At 27.8% G+C, this 16,905-nt stretch overlaps 3 protein-coding genes across 6 annotated transcripts; 2 read left to right on the top strand and 1 right to left on the bottom strand.

Annotated features, from left to right (window-relative positions):
* The first annotated feature begins 440 nt into the window (after nt 1–440).
* LOC101499240 (polygalacturonase inhibitor-like) lies at nt 441–1,741 on the top strand. Its single transcript, XM_004493500.4, has one exon. It carries the CDS (start codon nt 478–480, stop codon nt 1,483–1,485), a length of 1,008 nt encoding a protein of 335 aa, XP_004493557.1. The 5' UTR covers nt 441–477; the 3' UTR covers nt 1,486–1,741.
* An 8,674-nt stretch (nt 1,742–10,415) lies between these two features.
* LOC113785670 (uncharacterized) lies at nt 10,416–15,416 on the top strand. Of its 4 annotated transcripts, none has more exons than XR_012162348.1 (4): nt 10,416–10,509; nt 11,562–11,642; nt 12,445–12,642; nt 14,593–15,415. XR_012162348.1 is itself a non-coding variant. In XM_073366133.1 (3 exons), exons 1-3 carry the CDS (start codon nt 11,499–11,501, stop codon nt 14,854–14,856), a joined length of 606 nt encoding a protein of 201 aa, XP_073222234.1. In that variant the 5' UTR covers nt 10,435–11,498; the 3' UTR covers nt 14,857–15,416. The 4 variants fall into 4 exon arrangements, 2 of the variants coding, with proteins under 2 accessions (XP_073222234.1, XP_027188087.1); XR_012162347.1 differs by having other exon boundaries at nt 12,448–12,642; nt 14,593–15,414; XM_073366133.1 differs by having other exon boundaries at nt 10,435–11,642; nt 14,593–15,416.
* Nucleotides 15,417–15,719: 303 nt separating this feature from the next.
* On the bottom strand, nt 15,720–16,657 carry LOC101498918 (uncharacterized). The gene has a single exon (XM_004493499.4). It carries the CDS (start codon nt 16,545–16,547, stop codon nt 15,948–15,950), a length of 600 nt encoding a protein of 199 aa, XP_004493556.1. The 5' UTR covers nt 16,548–16,657; the 3' UTR covers nt 15,720–15,947.
* Between the last annotated feature and the right edge of the window lie 248 nt (nt 16,658–16,905).

The following is a 16,905-nucleotide window of genomic DNA, read 5'->3' as shown; positions in this document are numbered from 1 at the left end:
TATATATATATATTTTAATTTGACACTATAAATATATCAATATTAATATCACATCAATGAAATTTTTTTATAAATAAATTTATCAACCAAATTTTATCATCTTAAATATAAATTTTTCAACAGTTTATAATTATTCATCGACTAATTATTATTAAATTAATTCATAAAATATTTAAATTTCATAAAAAAAGTTAATTAAGGTTATAATAATATTGATATAACATCAAAATAAACTAGTTGATCTTACGACGACGTTAATAGTACATTTGAATCACATGTTTAACTTTTTTTCTTTATTTTATGAGAAAGAAAAACGCAGACATAATAATTCCCTATTGTCTTTTCTCTACCAATATTTTATTATATTAATGCAGTAAAGTAATATAAATCACACGTTGTACATTTCTCATTAGATTCTATAAATATCAACACTCTCTCCCAATTATCATATCAATTCACACTGAAATCAAACCAAAAATGGAAACAATATTAATAGTTTTATGTTTCCTCTCATTCCTGTTACTCTCCCCAATAGCATTGTCAGAGAAATGCAACCCACAAGACAAAAAAGCGCTACTACGAATAAAGAAAGAACTCAACAACCCTTACGTTCTAGCTTCATGGGACCCACACACTGATTGTTGTGAATGGTATTGCATCGAATGCGATGAAAAAACGCACCGTATCACTGCCCTCACCATTCAATCCTCTGTCCCAGACACCAATCTTTCTGGCCATATTCCACCTTCAGTCGGTGACCTTCCTTATCTTGAGAATCTCGAATTTCACAAGTTTCCCAGACTCACAGGCCCAATCCAGCCCACAATCGCCAAACTAACTAATCTTAAATATCTTTTAATCACATGGACCAATGTTTCAGGCCCAATACCATCTTTCTTGTCCCAACTTAAAAACCTCCAACTTCTTCACCTTTCCTTCAACAACTTAACCGGCCCAATACCCCCTTCACTTTCCCAGCTGTCCAACCTCCTGTCCTTAAAATTGGACCGAAATAAACTAACCGGCCCAATCCCAGACTCATTCGGTTCTTTCAAAAAGCCCGGCCCAGACATCATCTTATCTCACAACCAACTTTCGGGGCCCATTCCGGCTTCATTGGGCCAACTAGACCCAGAAAGAATAGATTTCTCGAGGAACAAGCTTGAAGGTGATGCTTCGATGCTTTTCGGGAGCAAGAAAAGGACGCAGATACTTGACGTTTCAAGGAACTTGTTGTCGTTTGATTTTTCGAAAGTGGATTTTCCGAAACAGAGTTTGATATGGTTGGATCTGAATCATAATAAGATTTATGGGAATATTCCAGTGGCATTGACTAAAGTTGAAAATTTGCAGCAGTTTAATGTGAGTTATAATAGCTTGTGTGGTAAGATACCGCAGGGTGGTGAATTGCAGAAAAGGTTTGATGAGTATGCTTATTTTCACAACAAGTGTTTGTGTGGGCCACCACTTCCGCCTTGCAAGTGAATTTTCTGAAGGCTTGCTATGCTACCTTAATCAGATTATTCTAAATTTCCAATAAATATTGTCTTTTTCGTAATGTTTGTAGTTTTATTTTAACGAGCCATTGTGTTTTTTTTCTCTCTTAAACCTATGTACTCAAGATTAAAACTATTAATCTCAAATCTCAATCTAGGTTGAGAAAGTAAGAGGTACATAAATTTTAGTTTAAATTGTGTTCTTTCGAATAAATTTTCATCAATTAAAGTTATTAATTACTTAAGTTCAACTAATCTTTCTTGTTTTTGATAAAATTGGTTTTCTAAAAATTTATATTATCTTGCTAAAAAATGCATTATCGAAATCCAATTAAGATTCATAGCATTAATGTTTTAGAACATTTTTATTGTATTGTCTCTTAGTTTATATTTTGGGTTCTATGAGTAATCTTTACATGCACTTTTAGTAATAGTATTTATTTTAAATCTAATTCTTGTTCTTTAAACGAGTCTCTAAATGATTCTCACAAAAATCTTACTTTAATATTTTCTCTCACTTTAGTGAGTTCTTTGAGTAGTATTTATTATTTTTTATATTTAAAAGACACAGTCAGATACAGGTCACCAGCAAAATGTTACATTGTTATTAATCGTAAAAAATGTTGCATTTTTCAAATAGCGTAACATTTTTTTTTTCAAAAAAAAGAAAAGTAACAATTTAAGAATTTCGTTATTTTCCCCTTTCTCCTTAGCATCTCTATTGGAAAAAGAATCTTCTCAATTTTTTTCATTAATGTTTTTTCATGTTTCAAATCTCCACCTTTAACCAAAATTTCCCCATTTTTTATAATTCCAAAACTCTCTCCACCTTATGTTTTAATCAATGACGGAGCTCAAATCCTATTTCAACATAGACCAAAAACCAATTTATATATTAGTTAAAAAATGAAAATAATTATTATTTTCTTTTGTCTATATTGTCAATCCTATAATTAATACCGACTATTTATAAAAAGATAAAAAAATAATTTTAATATCTAAATATGTGAGATGTTGTTATTAAAGTATTTGAATGTACTAAAGTTGTAAATATATTTTCAAGTGTTTCTTTAGTTAATCATTATAGTATTGGTGGAATATGTCTTTTTTAATCATTTTGATAATTAAATATGTTTTTTTTTAGACAATTTAATCTACAAAATTAGAGACAAAAGAGAGACTTGAGAATTTATTTTTAATTTTGATATATTCAAAAACTATAATAACAAAAAAAAAAAGATATTAGAGGTATTGAGAAACACACCATCACTTGGAAAGAACAATACAATATAAGAAAAAGAAAATACAATGTAACAAATGAAAGAAAATTATAAGAAAAAAGAATATAAGTCGCATTCACGTGGAAAATTGTAGCGGCCTAGATGTATAACTCTCGTTCAAGTCTTATTCCTACTTTGGACAAACTTGAAAATATTCAGGTGTCTCCACATCACTCGCTCCAATATAAAATAAAAGAATCACAATATTGGGTCTTTCAATGCTAAATTTGGCTAACAAAACTTTAATTATTGCAGGATGAAAGCACAAAGAAAATGAGAAATGTCTATTTACCATAAGGTAGAAGAAGAAAAAGAATGATAATTGTTTTACTACCACAAAGTAGAAACTCAAAGAGAAAGACAACATTGACTAAATCAAAGAAGTATACCACCAAATTTTAGGGTGCATGATAAAGTTGAACAAATAATTGATATCATTTGAAAAGAACTCATGTGTGTGCTTGAACACTAAACCAATAATACATCAAAGGATAAAGAATCTTCACATTCGGTCAAATACAAAACATAAACATCTTGTGAGTACCCAAATGAGATTTAATTAACCAACACAAAAAATCTCCAATCTTGAAAGTAACACTATAAATCATTTCAATTTTTTTATAAACTTGATCTTTAAATATTGCAATTATGAAACACACTACCCCTTCCATAATTGAAAGATTTCTCTTTTAATATTAAGCAAGATGTAGAAGAGGCTATTGAAAATTTCTCAATAAAAGAATGAAATAGAAATGGAAAGAAAATGGTGATTGGAGATTCAAATTTTCTCGAGTAATAATTAGGATAATCTCTTCAAGGAAGATTGTATGGCTCTAATAGCATGTTGAGAATGAAGGTTGAAGTCAATAAAGATATAAATAATTAAAAATAAATATAAAATTTGAAATGATAGTATAAAAAATTACAATACAACTAAAGTATGATACACTTTTATATATTATTTTCAATGTAACTCACCTAACAAAATTTCATCTAACCACAACAAACTTCTAACTATATTAAACCATATTTAACTAAATTAATCTATATCTAACTAAATCTAACAAGGGGGCCAATAACAAAATGCACAAAATCAAAGATTCACGAAAGGGCCAACGGCCAAAGAAAATATAGAGAGGTGTACCATGTCACACAGATGTAGTTTAGTATTAAGCAATAAATAAAATTATTATTAAAAAAATATTTGAAATAATATAAAGTTGCATTAACAACCTTCTTTTTTAATTTTTTTGTGTGTAAATGAACATTTAAAAGTCTATCTATGCAAAAGAAAAATAGAGGACGCATATGGGATTTAGATTAGGTACACTGTGACCGTTAATAATCACACATATTTTAGATCGTTTAGTTTTAATAGGAGGATTGAAATGTGTGTAACTACATACAATCTTAGGGATTGATATGTGTGTAACTACATACAATCTAAGCTTATGGATGCACAAAACTCAGATACCCTTTAAGCATATGTAACATGTTTTGATTCCGGTTGAATTTTGCAGATTTAATTTGCATATTTTAAAATCTTACTGTTTTGATTTCTCATTTTGATTTTTTAACTAAAAAATGACGATTAACATGTTTTAAATAATGTGACATATGATAAGATGATATATAATGATTAACACTGATGAAATCACAATAAAATCATTTAAAAACTTAACTTTCAACTTCTATTTTTTATTATTATTGTAATTTAATTAATACATATAAATGGTTCTATATCATTAATTTATATGTCACATCATTTAGAACATATCAATTTTTTATTTTTTTTTAGTTCAGAAATCTATGAGAGGAGTAAAAAGCAAACAACTGTCCTTATGGTATTTGTAAGAAATCAAATATTAAACAAAATCTGAAAACTGTGTAATTTATACTTTGAAATCGTAGAAAAGTAAAATTTTTCACTAAAAACCAGTATTTTATTTCTTTTTTTAATGGGACTTGACTTATTAATCTTTTAAAATCTTACAAATTAACGGTTTTCAACTTTTTTGGTCGAGACAGTGTCCTCATTGACTTCTGTTATGCGAGTTAAATTTTTATAAATGTATATATTTATCTTTATTTTTTAATTAACAACGATTCAGTCATTGTTTCCAACAGAAAATAACGAGAATTGTTAATTTATGCTTTTGAAAATTGTCGTCGTTCATCGTTAAAATTTTGATGACTTATAAACATTGATTCACGGTCGACCATTTATGAAGGTGCAACATTGTAGCATCTACCAAGCTATACACGCAAATCACTTCAATATAATCATACAATACACCAAAGACAAATGTTGTCTCATAAAAGAAGAAGATAAATGTTATCATCATTATCATAATTGATCAAGTGACTGATTGATGTTCGATAATAATGAGGGAAAATGAATAAGTGTCATTCAAAATGAAACTTTTAGAATCAACATCTATCGGATTATTGTTTCAATTGTAAAGACAATGCAGGTCATTGACTTATATATTTGAGAAATATCATTGACTTATATGTCTGAGAAATATGATTGATCATTATTAAAGTTGTAGATAACGTTTAATTATTGAACCATGATGGACCACATCTACTTTAGATTTTGCATAATATTTTAATAATCTTTCTCCATTTTCTTTGGTGTTTTGTGCATAAAAGAAAAAAAAGTGTAGAGTTCGCCTTATTTTTATCCATTTTATTAGTTGTATATACTTTCTTTGCCATTTTTCTTGTCTATCCTTCTTGCTATTACCTTATTCTCTCATTTCCATAAGAGCCTTTAAAGAATTCATTCTTATATGATTGTGTTATCTTTCCTCAAGATGAAATTGATGCCTATTTCTAAGTGTCTCGATTAGAGGTAGATTTACTTAATATGGATTACTACTTATTAGGGCCCTTATTAGGGGATAAAAAATAAGTATTTAATAGAGAACACAATTTATCCAAACACCATTTCTCTCTTCCATTAAATGGAAATGTATTTAATAAAATTATAAAATAAACTATTATATTGGTTTCTACAAGTATATAGTATTGTGATATTGATCTAACTCAGTCAAAAATTTAAATATATTCTTCATTCTTCAAAAATAAATTAAATTGGGGAAGAATAGATTAGAGAAGAAAAAAATTGGGGAAGATGAAAGTAGAGTTTTTAAATTACTTTAATGGAGAAATTTTTTTTGGTTTAATAGTAAAAATATTATTTATATTTGTTTAAATAGGTTGACCTATTAGGTCTAAAAGACTTATTATGTGGTCTGTAATCTAAATTTTTTAACTAGACTTCTTTAAAAGTCTTGACCTTATCTGTTTCAGAAAAAAGTTTAGTATGACTTAAGCGTAATGTAAGCTAGGATGTATGCCCCTATCAGTCGTAAGCAACGTCTTATATGTTTAATATATTTGATTAAAATTTAATGGTTTAAACTTTATAGCGGATCTATTTAATATTTTTTTAGAGAGTTGAAATTATTGAATGTTTATTAGATATATTAATCAATATTAAGGAAACACAAATAAATACATAACACTTAGTTAAAGAGTTTCTCTTAAAAAAAAGTAGCCTCTAAGCTTCTCCACTCTAGCCCCACACGGTGGACGGTGGTGACCTATTTCCTTTGACAAAACGCGTGGTATGAAGTTTCAATCCAATTTCTTCATATCACTTACTTAAAGTGGTTTCTATGAAGTAATATATATATATACATACATACATTATTCTTTTCATCTCAATTAGCTTCTCTAAATTTTAGTTAAAATTAGATCCTCTAATTCAATCATGGAATAGAAAATAACGTTAATAGTAAGCAGTTGCTTTCAAGAAAGCCTGTAAGTTGGGCACCTTGCTTTCTATGATAGTTGAATCTAACTTATGTTAATAATAGACAATTTTTTTGATCCTTTTCTTTATTTCTACAAGTCATGCAAGTGCTCATCTTTGACATTTTATAATGTTACTCCCTCCGCCACTTAATCTAGTTTATCCTCCTAACATCTCATAATATAAACAAAAGTAGTTAAATAATATAATTTTTTTATTATTTTTGTTTATATTATAAAATGGAGGTAATAAATATATTTTACATATAATAAAAAAAAAGTTGACATAATTAATGTATATATTTTGTGTCTAATTATTACTAGATTTGTTCTTATATATAAGATCTTTTAGAATATGTTTGAGAGGAGATAAATTTTTTTCAATGAAAATAGAAGGAGGAAAAGTGGAGACATGTTTGATTCAAAAATATTTTTAATGATTGTGTTTAATTTAAGGGAAGAAGATATATTTTTAATGTAGTTATATGGAGTCTCTCATCTTTCCTTGAAATCCCCAAAATTGAGGAAAAACAAAATAAATTCTGTGAAAGATTTTGACACATTTCCCTCCTAAAAATTGAATCAAACCTAATTTTTTTTTAATATATTACCTTCTATTCTCTCTATCTATATTGGACCAATGGAGAAATCTCTATCTATATTTGACCAATAGAGAAATTAAAAAAGTTGATTGTAATATTAACTTTATCAATAATTTAAATTGTTTTATTAATTTAATTTATCCTTGAAGAGATGAAATTGATTTATGATTTTATTTTAGTTTTATCATAGATTACAGAAGAATATTTTTTTTAATATAATTAAGGGTAAATAAATAAATAAAATAGTTAGTGTAGTTGAAAAATTGAAAATGATCTTTTAAAAATAGACATAAAGTAATCTCAAGAAAGTCCATAAAAACTTATATTTAGAGACAAATAAGTTTTTTTAATGAGTAATTATAATTAGGGATAGAGAGAGTATTTTATAACGTTGTGATGTTAGAAGCTTTATTGATTTTTCTTTCACTAACCTTTTCATTTTGTTTCCTAACATTAAAGACAAGATATCCAAATCCAGTGGTATATAGAAAGTTTCGTCGAGGATCAGCTGCAGCCAAAATTCCCCGGAAGCAAACTCAGGCAAGATCTCGTTAATTTTTTTCCTCTTTTCATTGGATGACTCTACTTTAGTTTATGGTTAGTTTTTAGACAAAATAAAATTAATTTTAGAGAAATAAAATTAATTTTAACATTTTTAAATAGATTTTTTTTAAATAGTTGAAAGAAAGAGAAAATTATTATTAATTAAAGAACACTAATATTCATTTTATACATATCTTCGAGAAAATTTCAACTAAATCTAAATCGTTTACGGTCGATTTTACGATACAATTGATTTTTAAAAATTGATTTTAATTAAAAATAAATTGAATGTAAATTAATTTATATTAATATATTCACTTGTGAATTGATTTATATGATAATAGTGAAACGTATCAAAATCAATTATATATACTTGTATGTATATAATCAATTTGAACTCCTCCAAAAATGTTACTAAACATAGACTAAGAAAGACAAATTTTATCTAATCTAATAGCCTATTATTAGCAAAATCATAAAATCTGCTGAATAAGATCCAAAGTAATTTGAACTACATCCCTTAATGATTATAATTAACATGACTCTAAAGTTGATATAATTGAAACTAAAGCTTGGAGTTTTTGACTTTAAGATTGAATTTCAATCTCAAATTTATTGTGCAACTTTAACCCACTTTTACATAAATAAAATGAAACACAAATCACCTTGGATTCAATTCAATACTAACAAAAATCAATTTTAGACTTTTAACATATTTCATTTCATTTTGAAAAATCAAAGTTACGTATGCACTTTTTTATTTATGGAAAGTTATGTTATATGACTTTTGTCTCCGCAGCAGGATAAAGTATTGCCTAACAATAAGGCCTACATCAATTATGAGAGCCAAGAGTGGAGCACTACAGAGAGTGAGGATGAGGGTCATTTTTTTAATGGGACTTGACTTATTAATCTTTTAAAATCTTACAAATTAACGGTTTTCAACTTTTTTGGTCGAGACAGTGTCCTCATTGACTTCTGTTATGCGAGTTAAATTTTTATAAATGTATATATTTATCTTTATTTTTTAATTAACAACGATTCAGTCATTGTTTCCAACAGAAAATAACGAGAATTGTTAATTTATGCTTTTGAAAATTGTCGTCGTTCATCGTTAAAATTTTGATGACTTATAAACATTGATTCACGGTCGACCATTTATGAAGGTGCAACATTGTAGCATCTACCAAGCTATACACGCAAATCACTTCAATATAATCATACAATACACCAAAGACAAATGTTGTCTCATAAAAGAAGAAGATAAATGTTATCATCATTATCATAATTGATCAAGTGACTGATTGATGTTCGATAATAATGAGGGAAAATGAATAAGTGTCATTCAAAATGAAACTTTTAGAATCAACATCTATCGGATTATTGTTTCAATTGTAAAGACAATGCAGGTCATTGACTTATATATTTGAGAAATATCATTGACTTATATGTCTGAGAAATATGATTGATCATTATTAAAGTTGTAGATAACGTTTAATTATTGAACCATGATGGACCACATCTACTTTAGATTTTGCATAATATTTTAATAATCTTTCTCCATTTTCTTTGGTGTTTTGTGCATAAAAGAAAAAAAAGTGTAGAGTTCGCCTTATTTTTATCCATTTTATTAGTTGTATATACTTTCTTTGCCATTTTTCTTGTCTATCCTTCTTGCTATTACCTTATTCTCTCATTTCCATAAGAGCCTTTAAAGAATTCATTCTTATATGATTGTGTTATCTTTCCTCAAGATGAAATTGATGCCTATTTCTAAGTGTCTCGATTAGAGGTAGATTTACTTAATATGGATTACTACTTATTAGGGCCCTTATTAGGGGATAAAAAATAAGTATTTAATAGAGAACACAATTTATCCAAACACCATTTCTCTCTTCCATTAAATGGAAATGTATTTAATAAAATTATAAAATAAACTATTATATTGGTTTCTACAAGTATATAGTATTGTGATATTGATCTAACTCAGTCAAAAATTTAAATATATTCTTCATTCTTCAAAAATAAATTAAATTGGGGAAGAATAGATTAGAGAAGAAAAAAATTGGGGAAGATGAAAGTAGAGTTTTTAAATTACTTTAATGGAGAAATTTTTTTTGGTTTAATAGTAAAAATATTATTTATATTTGTTTAAATAGGTTGACCTATTAGGTCTAAAAGACTTATTATGTGGTCTGTAATCTAAATTTTTTAACTAGACTTCTTTAAAAGTCTTGACCTTATCTGTTTCAGAAAAAAGTTTAGTATGACTTAAGCGTAATGTAAGCTAGGATGTATGCCCCTATCAGTCGTAAGCAACGTCTTATATGTTTAATATATTTGATTAAAATTTAATGGTTTAAACTTTATAGCGGATCTATTTAATATTTTTTTAGAGAGTTGAAATTATTGAATGTTTATTAGATATATTAATCAATATTAAGGAAACACAAATAAATACATAACACTTAGTTAAAGAGTTTCTCTTAAAAAAAAGTAGCCTCTAAGCTTCTCCACTCTAGCCCCACACGGTGGACGGTGGTGACCTATTTCCTTTGACAAAACGCGTGGTATGAAGTTTCAATCCAATTTCTTCATATCACTTACTTAAAGTGGTTTCTATGAAGTAATATATATATATACATACATACATTATTCTTTTCATCTCAATTAGCTTCTCTAAATTTTAGTTAAAATTAGATCCTCTAATTCAATCATGGAATAGAAAATAACGTTAATAGTAAGCAGTTGCTTTCAAGAAAGCCTGTAAGTTGGGCACCTTGCTTTCTATGATAGTTGAATCTAACTTATGTTAATAATAGACAATTTTTTTGATCCTTTTCTTTATTTCTACAAGTCATGCAAGTGCTCATCTTTGACATTTTATAATGTTACTCCCTCCGCCACTTAATCTAGTTTATCCTCCTAACATCTCATAATATAAACAAAAGTAGTTAAATAATATAATTTTTTTATTATTTTTGTTTATATTATAAAATGGAGGTAATAAATATATTTTACATATAATAAAAAAAAAGTTGACATAATTAATGTATATATTTTGTGTCTAATTATTACTAGATTTGTTCTTATATATAAGATCTTTTAGAATATGTTTGAGAGGAGATAAATTTTTTTCAATGAAAATAGAAGGAGGAAAAGTGGAGACATGTTTGATTCAAAAATATTTTTAATGATTGTGTTTAATTTAAGGGAAGAAGATATATTTTTAATGTAGTTATATGGAGTCTCTCATCTTTCCTTGAAATCCCCAAAATTGAGGAAAAACAAAATAAATTCTGTGAAAGATTTTGACACATTTCCCTCCTAAAAATTGAATCAAACCTAATTTTTTTTTAATATATTACCTTCTATTCTCTCTATCTATATTGGACCAATGGAGAAATCTCTATCTATATTTGACCAATAGAGAAATTAAAAAAGTTGATTGTAATATTAACTTTATCAATAATTTAAATTGTTTTATTAATTTAATTTATCCTTGAAGAGATGAAATTGATTTATGATTTTATTTTAGTTTTATCATAGATTACAGAAGAATATTTTTTTTAATATAATTAAGGGTAAATAAATAAATAAAATAGTTAGTGTAGTTGAAAAATTGAAAATGATCTTTTAAAAATAGACATAAAGTAATCTCAAGAAAGTCCATAAAAACTTATATTTAGAGACAAATAAGTTTTTTTAATGAGTAATTATAATTAGGGATAGAGAGAGTATTTTATAACGTTGTGATGTTAGAAGCTTTATTGATTTTTCTTTCACTAACCTTTTCATTTTGTTTCCTAACATTAAAGACAAGATATCCAAATCCAGTGGTATATAGAAAGTTTCGTCGAGGATCAGCTGCAGCCAAAATTCCCCGGAAGCAAACTCAGGCAAGATCTCGTTAATTTTTTTCCTCTTTTCATTGGATGACTCTACTTTAGTTTATGGTTAGTTTTTAGACAAAATAAAATTAATTTTAGAGAAATAAAATTAATTTTAACATTTTTAAATAGATTTTTTTTAAATAGTTGAAAGAAAGAGAAAATTATTATTAATTAAAGAACACTAATATTCATTTTATACATATCTTCGAGAAAATTTCAACTAAATCTAAATCGTTTACGGTCGATTTTACGATACAATTGATTTTTAAAAATTGATTTTAATTAAAAATAAATTGAATGTAAATTAATTTATATTAATATATTCACTTGTGAATTGATTTATATGATAATAGTGAAACGTATCAAAATCAATTATATATACTTGTATGTATATAATCAATTTGAACTCCTCCAAAAATGTTACTAAACATAGACTAAGAAAGACAAATTTTATCTAATCTAATAGCCTATTATTAGCAAAATCATAAAATCTGCTGAATAAGATCCAAAGTAATTTGAACTACATCCCTTAATGATTATAATTAACATGACTCTAAAGTTGATATAATTGAAACTAAAGCTTGGAGTTTTTGACTTTAAGATTGAATTTCAATCTCAAATTTATTGTGCAACTTTAACCCACTTTTACATAAATAAAATGAAACACAAATCACCTTGGATTCAATTCAATACTAACAAAAATCAATTTTAGACTTTTAACATATTTCATTTCATTTTGAAAAATCAAAGTTACGTATGCACTTTTTTATTTATGGAAAGTTATGTTATATGACTTTTGTCTCCGCAGCAGGATAAAGTATTGCCTAACAATAAGGCCTACATCAATTATGAGAGCCAAGAGTGGAGCACTACAGAGAGTGAGGATGAGGGTCATTCTGTGCTTCATGATGAAAAGGGAAAACAAGAACCTAGGATGTCAATACAAAAATACAGCAACAACTACTCCACCAAAATAAGGAAAAAGAAAAGCAGCCATAATGACAGGGTAAGTAGTCATTTCGATGTTTTTTCACATTAGTCATTAGTAGTAGTAGATTATGTAAATAATCTGTCTAGCATGAATTACAAATCAAAGATTTACGGAAGGGTCAACAACCAAATGAAATATAGAGAGGTGTACCATGTGACATGGATGTAGTTTAGTATTAAGCAATAGATAAAATTATTATAAAAAAAAATTGAAATAATATAAAGTTGCATTAACAACCTTCTTTCTTGAGTTTTCTTTTTTTTTTTTTTCAGGGCCAGCCCAACACGTTATGAGGCCTAAAGCGAAATTACTAGATAATACTTTTTCAAATTTTAATAAATAAATTATTAATATTTTATTTAATATATATATATATATATATATATATATTTTAACAAAATTAATGGCATTTTCAAATCTATTTTTTTTTATATTTTTTAAAGAATGAAATAAGACATTTCAACCGTTCTACGGCAACATTAGGAACTCATATAAATTTTTTCATATTTTAGTTGAAGAAGAAAATAATGTGTATATATTGTACCACTTCACCAACTCATGTTAATAATATATTCACTGTTTGTCTCGTGATATTTCAATTTATAACTAGTATTTCTCATGTAAATGATATACTCACTTTTTATCTCATGATTATTCAATTTATAATTAATATTTTTCTCATTACTACTATCTTAATTAACCAATTTAGTTGTACTGACATAAGTATTAAATAATTTGTAATAAAAACAAAATATTTTAAGAATATTAAAATGTGAGGCCTTTTTTCTTAAATAAAAAATATTTGAAGCTTTTTTTTAATTAAAAAATTTTATTTTTGAAGGAGGCATGAGCGCTTGAGTGGCCTTACCCTTAGACCGGCTCTGTGTTTGTTTTTGAAATGAGCAAGGTCTTACTGTGCAAAAGAAAAAGAGACGACAGAGTGGTATTAAGTATACTATAATTGCACCTAATCATGGATATTTTAGATGGTCGATCAAAATAAGATGATCCAAGTTTTTTAAATCAAAGATATCTAACTTAAAATTTAGATCGTTCAGTTTTCATAAGACGATTGAGATGCGTGTAAATATATGTAACATTTTATGATTCCAGTTGAATTTTAGCACGTGTATTTAATTCCTTATTTTTTCAATTTCACAAAATTAGTCCCCGGTTTTGAAGTTTTACAGTTTTGGTATTTCATTTTCATTGTTTAGCTTAATAATGCAACATGTTTAAAATAACGTGACATATGATACGGTGATGTAGAATGATTAGCACTCATGAAATTGTAATATAATTTAATTAATACATGGTTCTTATATCATTAAATTATATGTCCCATCATTTAGAATATATCAAATTATCATAAAAATTTATTGGAGGGATAAAAATTATCGACTTATAAAATATGGACCAAATCCGTAATTTAGTCCCGTACCTCTATCTGTCTTGCTAGAGTAGAGAAATGGATAAAATTGCTCACCACGGGCATGAACAAAGGTCATCAAGAACTAGAAGGCCCCCAACTCATGCGCGAAGGATGTGAACGAGGAGCAAAGATCCCTTACCTCTATCTGTCTTGCTAGAGTAGAGAAATGGATAAAATAACCTTACTTAATGCCGCTTTCTCTCCTGCGGTTAGTAGTGGCATGAGTAGTTTACCCCTGTTAGCTAGTAAACTTTTTTGACAAATAGATGAACCATTATTTTAGATACCACATCACGTTAGATAGTTTTGCTAATTCTTTTTACTGATTTTCTGTTGCAACAGATTTAGAGTAATTGAATTATGAGAAATATAAACAAATGCCCTTGTGGTATTTGTTAAGAATTCAAATATTAAAAAAAAAGAATCTTAATTTATACTTTGAAATTGTAGAAAAGTAAAATTCTTCACTAAAAACTTGTTTTTAATTTCTTTTTTAATTGGACTTGACTTATTAATCTTGTAAGAATGGACAGATAAAGGCAAACAAGGAACATGGTGTTTCTCGTTCCTCCTCCCATGTGATATACGTGAAAGACACGATTGAAACTTCAGATTGCAACCAACAACAAAGATTAACAGAAAATCTTCACGGTTCTTGCAAATCATTTATACGGTTCTGTTCAACACAGATAATTTGTCCACAAGAAGATCGTTCTGCATTAGCAGTTAAATTATATGGAGTTCAAGCAGCACTATTATCTTCCTTAGGAAACCCCTTTGAAAATATAAATCCATGACCTCAAAAAGCAGCTCACAAATACTAGTAGTAGTAAGCTTAGGGAAAGCCTTTACTGGATTTTTACCTGCAATGATATGGACTGGCATGATCACAGTGAGCTATTTTTACACAGTGATGGTAGTTTGGTCTTTGGCTTTTCGGGTTCCTATTATCTCTATGTTATGTCTTTCTCTTTTATATTGTTTGTCTGTGTTGGTGGCTGCTACTTCAGGCTTTAATGTCATATGGGGCACATTTAGAATTAACGGTGTTTTATTTGCATCTTTAGGGGTTCTTAGTTTTGTTATGATCCTTCTTGTTTTGGTCATGTTGGTGCTTTTTACTTGCTGGCGACGCATAAACGAAGATGGAGTGAAGTGACTACTTGGTGTTTTAAGTATTGTTTGCAGATATATCATTATTTAACACCATTATATTTGTAGTATTAATTTCTCTGATTCCATTGTATAAAATATATAGTATGTACAAAATTAAGTTCTAGATGATTTAATATACCAATTTGGGAATTAACTAATCTAGTTGGTGGTGAAATGAAGAAATTTTATTAGTAGATATTACATTAACCTTTAAAATAATTTATGTGCATTTACACCTCAGAAAGGGCTAAGTTGCTTAAGCAGTGTATCTTATGGGGAGAACTGCAGTTTAATATCTGCAAAACATACTCTTAGAGAGAGTGAAAAAATTTAAGCTGCAACCTAAGCATATGATATTAGTCTCATAACCAATCTAAAGGATCAAAACTTGTAGAGATACTGTGGAAACTCCTTAACAATTAACACATCAGTCATCAACAACTGATGTTTCCAGTCACTTTAACAGAAAGATTTTCATTATCAATAGCTAAGGTGAAAAAGAGAATAGATCATACAATTTTTCTTCGAGTTTTACTCAAAACAATTATAGGGTTACTTCCCACATGTATTCATTCTCATTACAAATATTGCATATATATCGACCTATGCATTATTTCCTTGATAGTTCCATAGAAATTAAAGAAAATAACCTATTCTATAAACCATAAACCTTTTTTTTTATATTAATTTTAAAAAAGTGGTGCAACATGAGGACATGAGGACTTCTGAAAAGTCAAACAGCGTCTGAGCTCCGATTTTCACCGTCACTATGGCCGGTAAGAGGAGCCAATTCTTCTGTAACAGAACCTTCCTGAGTCTCATAGGCATCATATTCACAAGTACTAGCCCATAAAACTGCATGAAGCAAAACTATAGGCACACTAGAACTTAAAGTCACAGCAAAATGAATACCTGCTTTAGTCAAAATCAGCTGAACAGCAGTTGCAATGAATAGCAAACTCAAAACAATCCTTTTATCAATGATTCTATGAAGAACAACTGAATTAGGACATGCCCTTAATAGTAAACAGTAAAGGGTTGTCACATAAGTCATGATAACCAACAAAATCAATGATACCTTACGCTGAGGTATTAGAGTTATGAAAAGTATGATCCAAACAAAGAGTGTGTAGTATAACCCCAAATTTCCTAAGTTTCTTATGATGCGTGCTGCTGCAGCTTCTGCTGTTAAGGGAATGTTAATGGGGCAATAGAATTTGAAATCTGCATATGGTTTTTCATGTGGGCCTTTTGGTTCATGTGTGTCAGAAGCAGGGGATGAAGGTTTTGAGGATGTGGGTATTCTCTGTGTAGTTGTTCCAAGATTTGCCATCACAATTGAATGGATGAATTGAAAAAGTGATTATGACGAATAACAAATTATATGTGTGAATTTAATTGAATCTATTTAATACTCGATAGTCGGTCGACACACATATATAGAATACTATAGTGGAAAGAAGGGACATCAAATTATTAACTGTAGGTTTGAAGACTTTCAAAATTTAATACGAAGACTAAGTCAATTACTAGCTTAGAATAATTTGCACGTCAAATTTTGTTTGGCCCTTAGAGACTTATTGTTATCAATTAGTGGGATGCACCGGATAAATTATGGTGGGAATGTAATATTTTTATTAGTTTTTAAAAATATAAAACTAATATAACATAATGATTGTAATTTATTTCAG

Source organism: Cicer arietinum, chromosome 3 (genome assembly GCF_000331145.2).
Source record: "Cicer arietinum cultivar CDC Frontier isolate Library 1 chromosome 3, Cicar.CDCFrontier_v2.0, whole genome shotgun sequence".
NCBI lineage: Eukaryota > Viridiplantae > Streptophyta > Magnoliopsida > Fabales > Fabaceae > Cicer > Cicer arietinum.
Note: the sequence above shows the minus strand (reverse complement) of the source record. Positions and strands in the feature narration are given on the sequence as shown.

What these genes read in the sequence shown, in the direction of transcription:
- LOC101499240 (XM_004493500.4), top strand. Translation starts at nt 478, where the DNA reads ATGGAAACAATATTAATAGTTTTATGTTTCCTCTCATTCCTGTTACTC.
- LOC113785670 (XM_073366133.1), top strand. Translation starts at nt 11,499, where the DNA reads ATGTTAGAAGCTTTATTGATTTTTCTTTCACTAACCTTTTCATTTTGT. An exon ending in TTCCCCGGAAGCAAACTCAG is followed by an intron (nt 11,643 to 12,444) that starts GCAAGATCTCGT and finishes TTGTCTCCGCAG; the next exon opens with CAGGATAAAGTATTGCCTAA. An exon ending in AAAGCAGCCATAATGACAGG is followed by an intron (nt 12,643 to 14,592) that starts GTAAGTAGTCAT and finishes AAGAATGGACAG; the next exon opens with ATAAAGGCAAACAAGGAACA.
- LOC101498918 (XM_004493499.4), bottom strand. Translation starts at nt 16,547, where the DNA reads ATGGCAAATCTTGGAACAACTACACAGAGAATACCCACATCCTCAAAA.